Source organism: Argiope bruennichi, chromosome 9 (assembly GCF_947563725.1).
Source record: "Argiope bruennichi chromosome 9, qqArgBrue1.1, whole genome shotgun sequence".
Classification (NCBI taxonomy): domain Eukaryota; kingdom Metazoa; phylum Arthropoda; class Arachnida; order Araneae; family Araneidae; genus Argiope; species Argiope bruennichi.
Window position 1 is genome coordinate 39,981,850 of NC_079159.1, and position 11,373 is coordinate 39,993,222.

The 11,373-nt window shown below is 27.8% G+C and overlaps 1 protein-coding gene across 1 annotated transcript; it reads right to left on the reverse strand.

The window, feature by feature from the left end:
* Nucleotides 1–1,797: 1,797 nt before the first annotated feature.
* Nucleotides 1,798–5,775, reverse strand: LOC129984928 (uncharacterized protein DDB_G0287625-like). Its single transcript, XM_056094876.1, has 4 exons — nt 5,372–5,775; nt 4,862–5,209; nt 3,181–4,780; nt 1,798–3,075 (listed from the first exon to the last, which is right to left on the reverse strand). The coding sequence occupies exons 1-4, from the start codon at nt 5,773–5,775 to the stop codon at nt 1,798–1,800; spliced, it is 3,630 nt and encodes a 1,209-aa protein (XP_055950851.1).
* Between the last annotated feature and the right edge of the window lie 5,598 nt (nt 5,776–11,373).

Consider the following 11,373-nt stretch of genomic DNA (forward strand, 5'->3'; position numbering starts at 1 on the left):
AAATTTCTGAGCCTTATACATCTGACATAAGAAACTGTTTTTTTTTTTTTTATTATTATTATTATTCAGAAAGTTTTTTTCGAGTTGAAATTAAAAGAGAAGCTATTGTCCCTTTTGGTTTCTAGAAAATCCTCATTATATATGACCACACACCAAGGTACCGACTTAATATATTTACACAGTCAGTGCCTATATTAGAGAGAAACTGTACATTAACCGAGTCTTTTTTCTTTAATGATGTTTTAATATCTGCTAAACTTTTGGTTATTATATTTGTACTAATTAGGTGGAGCTGTTTTATAATGGAATTTATCTAGAATGTGGTTTCAGCAGAATGGAAATAACTAATAGAATATGGAGATATTTAAAAGTGACTTTCATGACTGCCAGATTTAAATTCATTAAATAGATTTCCTTAGGAATAATTAATAAGCAAAGTCTATGAAAAGGAATTTACAAATTAAGCAGATATGACAATCATTTTGCTAAGGTACATATATCTATAATACCAGATTGACTTAACTTTCAATCTCAGCAAATTAATGAGAATAAAAAATTTGTTTTACAAATGCATTATTGTATTTCAGCCAAAAGTCAATTCAAACAAATATTATAGTTTTGAGCAAATAGAGAAAATTACTTAATATTTATTTCCTTCATACTTCTCTGCTAAACAAAGATCACTCTAGAAACACCTCTACATTGACTATAGAAAATAAACTTTCTTTTTATTAATAAAGAACACTTCTTGCAAAATATGAAAAAGGACAAAAATTTTAATCAGACTGAAATATATCTTAAATGCATTTTTTTTTAATATGCAAGAGGAATATAATTCAATGCCCATGCTACTGATTATTTTCTTACAGCTCCAATGATTTCAGATAAAAATAAGAAAATACAGTTTCTTAAATATATATATATCTTAGAATTCATTATGGTTTTCTTAACTACTTAATTAAAGAGAACTAAACAAAAATTGAAAAATTTTATTTAACAATAACATAAAATTGATATTAGCTATAACTATTTACAATATCCAGTTTTATGGAATAACAACCTTATATCAAAAAAAAAAAAAATTACGAAAAACAAGTATATTTTATTTCAAGGATAGGGGGAAAAATGACTAGAACTAGGATTAAGAAAAAGTAACAATAAATTCATCTCTTCCGTTCTTATGATGAAAAAAAAAAAAAAAAAAAACTTAAATCTAGGTTCATTTCCAATAAAATTTCTTGATAAAGAAAAAAGTAAATACAATAAGTACTGGTTTTTATGTCCTCTGAAAAGTGATATTGTGTTTGAAAAGTGTCCTCCATTTGAATACTGACAAACCAATATATAAACACACATAAATGCAAAAAAAAAAAAGACTTACAAAATCTTATTCGACATAATTTATATGAACAGCACTTAATTCAAAAACAAAGTAAATAGCATAAACTTATGCTATAGAGAAATCAATATATACTAATTTTTTTTCTTAAATAAAATATGAAACAAGAAATCATGTTCAATTAATCTTGGAAACAACGAAATTCATGAGATATTAACAAAAGTCAAATATTTTATCATTTTAGGTTGATGTTTGGACCACTAATACTTTTTAATAATAAAATATTCAAAAATGTCAAAAGCAATGAAACCTGATAACTTTTTATGTTAAAATAAGATATTATTAGATTTGTTCTTCTTATTTATCAGCATTTTATCTGAAGATAAGAAAAAAAATTCATGAAAATATAGAATAAAATTTATATTAGAAAATTTTCATAACCAATAAAGGAAAACTTTTTATTTGGCTTCGTCATTGTATTTCCTTTTCAACTTGTTTAAAATATTTCTCAATTCCTTTTTTGATTCATGCATGTGAACAGACATTTTTGAATCCGATTTACATTTGCTGATGAAATAAACACCATCTGGTGGTGCAGATTTTAAACTATTAATCATCTCTGAATTTTCAAATAATTCTTCAATACTTATTCCTATAACTTTTAGAACTTCTTTTACTTTACAAAAGGCTTCATAATTGTGTTTCATCTTCTCATCACACTCAACTGGATCTTTAAAATTTATCTCTGCACTATCAGTATTATTTGAGTTATTGACAATAAAATCAGTTGCTTTTTCAGTTTCCTCTTCCATGTTTTTAATTATATCACGATTTTCTTTTTCACCTTCTAAATTATCAGTTTGGATCATTGATAAATTGGTACCTTTATGAAGTTTATTTTTTGTAGAGCTTTCGTTAACCAAACTGCAATTTAATTCTTCCATTTCACCATTTTTAGATATGTTACTATTGCACATAATTTGAGATTCCAAATTATTTTCCTTTTTAGAATGGCTTTCCTTGACTTTTTTAGAATTTTGAAATCTAACTGTTTTCTTCTGAGTTCGACCAAGTTTATTATTTACTTTTGAATTTTTGAAGAGATGTTCATTTGGTTCTTTAACTGCATTAGAATGTGAACTATTGGCCATTGATTTAGCAATCGGAACAACTGAGTGTTCTTTATTAGAATCTGGTCCAAGTTTTATTTTTCTGGATACAACTATTTTCTTTGAACCATTCTTTTTTAAACACAAATTTTCATTTTCAATACTCAAATTATTAGAACTACTTTCATCTTTTATGACTTTTAATTTCTTTTTTGAATTAGATGGTAATTGCATTACAGTTTTCTTTTTTAAAGTATTGACTTTTTTGGAAACACTGGACACTTCTGAGCTTTCTTGAATATTATCATAAGTTTGAGGCCCATTAAGTGAACCAGCATTAGATTTTTTAGAAAGATCCTCTTCTGTTTCTTTCATTTCATTTAAAATATTTAATTCATTACGAGAATCGCTATTCAGAGACTTGGAATTTTTTATACTATGATCATCTGACAGAGTAAATGCATTGATGGGTTTAGAATAGTTATCCCGACTTAAAGAAATAGTTGCTTCAGTATCGGAAGAACTTATTTGTTTAGTAGAAATATCTTTAGGGATAGATGTTTCAGATGAATCAATTAATGAAGTTTCAATAGAATTTATATTGTTTCTACCATTATTTTTAGAAGTCTGCACCGAATCAGATTTTAAAGTATTCTTAGTTGCTAGCATAATTTTATTTTCATTGCTTTTTTTCCCACGTATTTTCTTAGACTTTAATTTTAATGGAAATACAACAGTTGTATCCTCTATTAGCAACGCTTCAGTTTCCTTAGAAAATTTCTTATTTTGAGATGGTGAATTGTTTGATGAATCAGTTGATGTAGAAATTATATTGTCCTTATCACTATTTTTAGAAGCTGGTTCTGAATTGGATATTAAATTGGTCTCGGCTACTACTTTGCTTCTATTTTCATTGCTTTTTTTCCTATATCTTTTCTTTGAATTTGCACCTATTTGAGTTTCAATACTTAGCAGCTCTTCTGTAGCCTTAGCTAACTCTTTGCATTGAGATGAAGCCTCAGAAGGAGTGATATTATCCATTTCATTAATTTTAGAAGTTTTTTCAGAATCAATTACTAAGCTCTTCTTAGCTGATATCTGAATTTTATTTTGACAGCTTTTTTTCCTACATATTTTCTTAGATTTTATATTTAGTGTAGTTTCAGTAGGTGTATCTTTGATTAATGACTCTTCAGTATCCTTAACAAATTTCTTACTTCGTGAGAGTGAATTTTTTGAAGAATCAATTGAAGAAGTCTCAAGAGTGAAACTGTCCATATCATTACTTTTAGGAGATTGTTCCGATTCAGATATTAAATTATTCTTCGTTGATATCTTGCTCTTATTATCATTACTTTTTTTCCTATATATTTTCTTTGAACTTACATCTAACTGAATTACAGTATCTATACCTTTTATTAGTGACTCTTCAGTAACCTTGGGAAACTTCTTGCTTTGAGATGTTAAATTTCTTAATGAATCAACAGATGAAGTTTCAGAAGAAATGATACTGACCTCATCATTATTTATAGAAGATTGTTCTGAATCAGATATTAAGCTATTTTTTGCTGATACCTTACCTTTTTTCTTATACATTTTCTTAGCATTTATTGGGGTTAAAATATTTGTCTCTTTTATTAACAACTCATTAGTTTCTTTAGTAAACTCCTTATTTTGAGAAGGAGACATTTTTGATAAAAAATTGATAGAAGTGGTACAGTCTTTATCATTATTTTTAGAAGTTGGTTCTTGGTCAGATAATGAACTGTTCTTAGTTGTCACCATTCTTTTATTTTCACAGCCTCTTTTCCTACTTATTCTCTTTGAATCTCCATTTATTGCAGTAACAGATTTTATATCTTTTGTTAACAGTTTTTCTGTTTCTTTAGTGCACACCTTAATTTGAGTTTCAGAGTTCTTTTCGGATTCTAACTGTTCATCAGAAATCCTCTGAAAATCAATATTTATAGTAATATCAGAATTAACTTCTTGACTGGTTAAGTTTTTCTTTTTCATCTTAGATGCTGCTGGATCCAATTTTATTTTTTCATAAGAAGCCATATCACTTTTAACCTTACTTTTAATAGTTTTCTTCAACTTTAGCTTTGAAACAGATTTAATATTATTTGTAGTTATTTGTTCCTGGCTTGGAGAAGCACTTACAACAGTTCCAGGTAATTGTGCTGTTTTTCCAACTGTCAATTCAGTAGAATCTGTATTTATAACACTTACTTTTGTAACTTTCTTGCTTGGAACATATTCAGCACTTTTGTTATTCTCATTTAACTCAGTTACTGCACTTTCTTGATTATCTGAACTTTTCTGGACTGCACTGGAAGTACAAATTTTTTTATTTTCTTTATCTGTACAGGTTCTTTTCCTTTTTCCTTTAACAACCAAAGATGGGTCTAACTCAACTATAGTTGGGTTTTCATCAGTAACAGTAATTTTGTTACCATCAACTAATGTTCTTTCCGATTCAGATTGGAATAATGTAGGTGATGTTTTGCATTCAGAATTCTTTATATTGTCTTCAGATGTTTTATCATTGCATGAATTAGTTTTCTGATCATAATCCATTTCTACAAAATTAGAATTTGTGCTTATATCTTTTCCAAGAGAGGTTTTCAATTTTTGCTTCTGTTTAGTAGCTGATTTATGAATAGGTTTGAGAATTTTATCATTATCTTTACATTCTGCTGAGGAAGCCATAGAATTATTTGTTTCATCACATAGCTTTTCATCTATAACTCCTCTTGCCCTTAAATTATAAGAGCGTGTTAGTATAGGTGAATGTTGCTCAGGAGTGTTATTTTGTTGATCAAAATTTTCAGAAACATGTTTATTCTTATTAATAGGTGATTTTATATTTATAGGACTAGACAAATTCGTTTCAGAACATAATTCACTGTGTTCTGAAGACTTCTGCACTGATTCAGGACAATCTTCCCTATTAAGAAGAACCATTAACTTCTTTTTATTAATTGCATTATCCAATTTACTAGATTTTTCCAACTTCTTTCCTTCTTCAGATTCGACATTTCTCGATGATTCTCCCGCTTCTTTTACCAATTCTTTCTCACAATTTGATGACAGAGTTTTGCTCTTCACAATCCAATTATCTAAAGTTTTTTGTTTGAGTGATTTTTCAGGCGTACTGTTAGATAAGTTTACAGACTTTTTCAAATCCTTACTTGAATTACCAGCAGAATCTTTAGATGCAGTATCAATGCCGCCATTTTGTAAAGAAAATGCATAAAGTAATTTTTCGATTAAGTCTCGTTTTTGAGATTCTGGTAATTTTAAGATAATTTCATTTAGATCCATCTTCGAAAAAGATAAAATAGAATTACATTAAACTACGCAGTAGGCTCTTTCTACCACTAGAAGTCCAAATCTAAAATTGTAAACAAAAGAAGTTCAGGAAACCTCGGCTTTGTTGCAGTAAAACAAGATCTTTTAACACAAATTCTTTACAATAACATCTACTTATTGTAACAAACTATTTACAGTAACAATCTGCTTTACTGTAAAGAATTTGTGTTGAATTTGAATTGAACTAGTCCGCATGAACATTCGACATTGATGAACGAATCCACAGTGAGTCCGCATGAACGAATCTTTAGTGCGTGGTTTAACACGCATTTCCAAATTTACTTAAAAATTAAGTGATGATTAACGAAAGACTGCGAGCCATGTAGGATAACAATGATAAAATTTAATTACAAATTAAATAAACAAATATAGATCATGATACATCGGACGTATATCCATCGACCAGCGCGAGGCAGAAGTTCGGAGCAAGCCGGCGAAGCTAGGAAGTAGGTCACTCGTTTTCGTTGGGGAGCGAAGTTCATCTCCACAGATGTGAGTAGCCAGCTGGCGAAGCAAACAGTCATTTATCGCATGTTTGGCCGCTACAAATCCAAATCCAAAACGTTTTTAGAGATGACGAATAGGAATGCATAATCCAATTTTTTGAGCAACAAATAATTTTGGTATTGTTGTTTTTAAATATTTGTTCAAAATATCTATTACTTCAATCATATTATTGATTAAAAATTTTTAATTAGTATTAAATATAAAATTTATTAATTGTAATGAATACTTAATTTATTAATTTAAGTGACGTGTGATTGACTTAATTTATCTATTTCAGCTTACTTTTGATTTTTGATTTTTTTTAAACTATTTATTTATTGGAGTAAAACAAAAAGTTAATTTTAAAAAAGAAGTAATTTCTTTAAAATGTTCACTTTAACTCTATATTCTGCCAATAGATGGCGCCTGGAGAATGAATGCCATTAAAAGATCTATTAGAAATTATCTTTATGGATTAGTGTATTGTCAACTGCGAATGCCAGAGCTTTGACTTCACACTTACGAACACTTTCCTATGAATAATTCTAATATCAGTGATATGCGATTTCAGAGATACGGTAATTGGAAGATTAACAAATCCATTCATTTTTCAACTCATTCACAGATTTATGGCTTCAGTTAGGGGGATGGCAGAAAGCATTTCCTGAGAACACAAGTTTGCGAATGTTTTGCGTTTCTAGCATTTCTTTTCTTCCCCTCGGGAGGGTCGGGGATCAGCCGATGCCCTTTCTTTTATTTCAGAGGTGTCATCTCAAACCTCTTAAGTTTCGACCCCGTAATGTCAATACGGAGAATTGTTCCTTTGCGGTTTTAGGTTGAAGGAAATTCGAGACTCTTTTTATTCCTTTTCCACTTACAATATATTTGCCTATTGTATACTTTAAGATTTTACATTAATATCGTACATAAAATGGAAATCGACTGATTTCTGCGATGACTTTTTGCTACATTCATCTAAGAATGATCGGTTGTATATTAATTTTTAAGCATTATGATTAGAATATTTTTTTATTATTCAGTACCCAAGGTAAAAATATCAGTAGTGAGGAAACTTGAGATTCTTTTTGCTTGAATTTGTAGTTGTAGTTTTTGATAATTCTGTTCCATTTCTGCTGTTTTTGATAACGAAGCGTTGTCTAGTGTTTATCATGAAGTTTCATGGTGCATTGATCTCAATTTTATATTAATAAAGTGAAAAAGAATTATTTTATTTTATTTTTATTTTTCACGTATTATAAAACAAAGAGGTCTTATATTCTTCTTTCTTAAACATATTTTGAAAATAAGTTTAAAAAAATGTTATCATGCAAATATTTCTTATACAAAATACATACTTCTATGGATGTGATTTTATTGATCGTTGTAGAAAAAACTATTCATTTCTTCTATGCAATTAGAAAGAATCATTAGATGAATGGATTATTTTAAGAATAATTAATTTTATATTCCTTTTATAGACTTTTTGTATTTTTTTGAATATTTTGAAAAAATATTACTTTTTTTATCTAAAATGTCTGTTTTAAATCTAATTTTAAGGATGGATGACGTAATATATTTATGCATTGCTATGAAATGCGATTCTTTTAAAATAGAATTTCTCCATTTCTTACATTGTTTAACATTTGCTACATTGTTTACTACTATTAAGTGTCACAAATTGGGCAAAGATAATGCTTTCCCTTCCTGCAGATTTTCCGCCCATTAGAAATGCTAATTAATTCCCAGGCACCGGAGTTTTCGCTTTGTGATAAGAATAAATCCTTCTTTTTTCCGATTTCTGAGAAAAATTGAAATTGCCTTGTAGTCTCAAAATGTAGCAAAAATGTGAAGAAATTGATAATCGTTTTCCAATTGTTTCATATAACACTTACGTAAAAAAAAAAAAAAAAAAAAAAAATGTTTTTAATTTTTGCTTTGATAAGGATCTAGTTGTCAAATTAAGTGTGTTCGATCCTTTGAATTTTTTAAAAAATTTCAAACTTATGAAAACATTTTTATTACGTTGAATTTTAAAATTATTTCTCGAAATTACATTTAATTCCTGAAACAAAAATATATTTATATATATTTGTATAATTTTCATGTGGGATGAATTTATTTCTTGTCCTGCTATTAAAATATTTGTATCTGTTTTTGTAACGTATTTTTAAAAATAATTAGAACTGATTTGATTTCATAGTATTGAAAAAATAGCATTATTGGAATATTTTATAACCCTTAATGAAATTAATGAATTAAAATCTTAATTATTTACTCTGCGTTTTTAATATGCCACATTTCTTCATAGTATTCACTAAATGGTACAAATACTATGTTTGCTTTTCGTAACCACCAGAAAAATAAAATTTTTACTGTATTACAATGTTTCAATTTTTTTTCATTAATGGTCTTATTCTACTACACTATTTTGTAAGTTTACCATTGAAAGACTTTGGTGATACATAGATAGATAACTTTGACAAAAACAAATTGTGAACTCTTTTCACAATTTATCTATGGGTTAAATTTACAGCTGCATTGCCATGAAATAAATGTATATATTCTTTTGTGTTCATAAAATAAAGAAGAGAGTATGATTTTACAATAAAAAAATAACTAAGTAGGAATCTTATATGTAAAACGGCATTAAAACTTAAATTATAACAAACTAGCTGCTATACCTACATTTATTTGCTTCCCTTGTACTTATTCTATATGCAAGAAAAAGTAAAACACATTTACTTTTAAGTCAATTTTTATATTTAATTCTTTATGAGGTTTTAAGAGCCCCCAACCATAATTAATTACTTATGGAAAGATTTCAGATAAATAATATTTTTAATCTCAAATTTGGCGCAAACATAAAACGATTGCTTGAAACTGATAACATACAACTGGCCGTTAATGAAATTTTCTATGTTAATAATAGTTTTTAAGAGTCTAAATTTTACTTTTCAAAAATATGCATTGGTACATATTAAAAACTAGGATTTTGATGTTAGTGTGATAAATTATATGATAATGCCAAACTTGTGAAGTGAAATAATATGTTATTCAACCCACACCAACGGAAAATAATTTATATGTCAACTGGATACATTAAAATTTTAAAAATGCTAAAATAAGAAACAAAAGTTTGCCAAACAGTTAAAAAAATATGCAATAATTTTAAAAGATGTTGTTTAATAGAAATTACTAGACTAGCCGTCTTTGGGGACCCTCTGATTCGCCTTGATTAATATTTGCTAATAGCAATTAAGCTTCAATGAAAACAATTTTTTTTTTCTGAAATCAAATAATTTTTTAAAAAATAAGAGTACAGGAAACAGAATCATTCAGCATTGAAGTCTTCCTTGCACTACAGACTATTTTTTTTTTTTAAATAATTTATGCAATTTCTCAAAGAATTATTTGATACAAATTTCTCTGATTCATCATAAAATTCAGTTTTATTTTCAAATGGGTTTAAATGTCTCATTTTAAATCATTACATTATAAATTTTATTTTCGTTATGAAATATTTTTTAAGACATTTTTATCGGCTATAAGTTTACAATATAACATTTCAAGCATTCCATTTGCACAAAATAATTTCCAAATGTCATATGAACCTAACTTATCATAAAAGAATTTCAATTTTGTTTTTAATCTCTCAAAATTTTTACTAAATAATATGCAAAATCCTAATATGATTTTCTACTATGCATTGTTATATGAAAGAAATGTCATTTTATTCTTTCGTTTCAGATTCATTTTGAATTTCTTTATGAACAGTACGAAGTAATAGAAATAATTCATATGCTAGAAAATTCACATATCTGATTAAACTTATAAACGAAACCAAAAATGATAGAATTCGTAAATTTTATTGCAACAATATCGCTTTTAATTATATCACTGGTCTGAGGCGATTTCAGGTTTCCAACACATGTTCTCTGTGGGACTCCAAGTTCCTTGACAGTTATTGCTTATCAATCATTGACATGCCGTTCCGTCAACTAATTCTGTTGGAATTCAGAAGGATTTAACTCGTTGGAAAACGCTCGGCCGATCAGATAAAACATTTGCCAGTAAAAAAAATAATGAACTCAATATTTTGTGCTTTTTATGATAGCCATCAAGAATAATTTATTTTTGTGCTTAAGATATATATATATATATATATATAAAGATTTTTTTTAGTTAAAAAAAAACTTTTTCTTATTAATTTTTTATTAATCATTTATTGACATTATCCAAGTCGGATATTTGAGTGGTAGGAATATTTTAAACGATAATCTTTTTCTGTTATTAAATTAAATTATTGACTGATTTATTATTTTTGTTTGAAAAGCTTTCAATTTTTAGTAATCTGCATAGGAACAACAAATATAAATAATATTAACGTATTTAACTCATCGGATTTTTTTTAAAGTTTATCATGTTAACCAAGCACAGAAAATTTAATTATGCAAATATCAAAACATTTTAATCATGGAAAAATAGTAATTATGGTTTTTATATATATTTAAGAATATCACATATGAAATTTGTTTGGTGCACTGAATATCTGCAGAAATTTCTTTTAAAAAAACACAAATATTTTTCTGTGGAGACACGAGTGCAAAAGAAATCTTATTTTCGTACTATGAGACAAGCCACGTATTGCTTCCAGCGAGGGTCATTATCATGCGATAGGATCGGGAGATTTCGGTTCCGACTTTTTGCGAGATGAGAAACTCTATGTATGTGATCAATAAGTCCTACAACCTGCCACAACTATTTGCGGCAGCTCTATTCTTGGAACGTGCATCAGTGTGTAAGAGATGCATGATTGAATTCTGGTTTAAGAATTCAATCATGCATTGAATCTCGATCAGTTTATTGCACCCATCTATAATCAACTGGACGGGTCGTATCGATTGTTACTTTCGATTGTGATCCAAGCCCTGTTATCGAACTATCACCAGATCATATCAAAAATTTGAATCACACCCCTCTTTGAAAAGTATTGATCACTGGTATTTGTGATTTTTTGATATTGGCCACGTAATAACTGCTCGTAAAAATATTCGCCATCCTGAA

What these genes read in the sequence shown, in the direction of transcription:
- LOC129984928 (XM_056094876.1), bottom strand. Translation starts at nt 5,775, where the DNA reads ATGGATCTAAATGAAATTATCTTAAAATTACCAGAATCTCAAAAACGA. An exon ending in GAAAACCCAACTATAGTTGA is followed by an intron (nt 4,781 to 4,861) that starts GTTAGACCCATC and finishes TTGTACTTCCAG; the next exon opens with TGCAGTCCAGAAAAGTTCAG. An exon ending in TAATAGAGGATACAACTGTT is followed by an intron (nt 3,076 to 3,180) that starts GTATTTCCATTA and finishes GATTCGGTGCAG; the next exon opens with ACTTCTAAAAATAATGGTAG.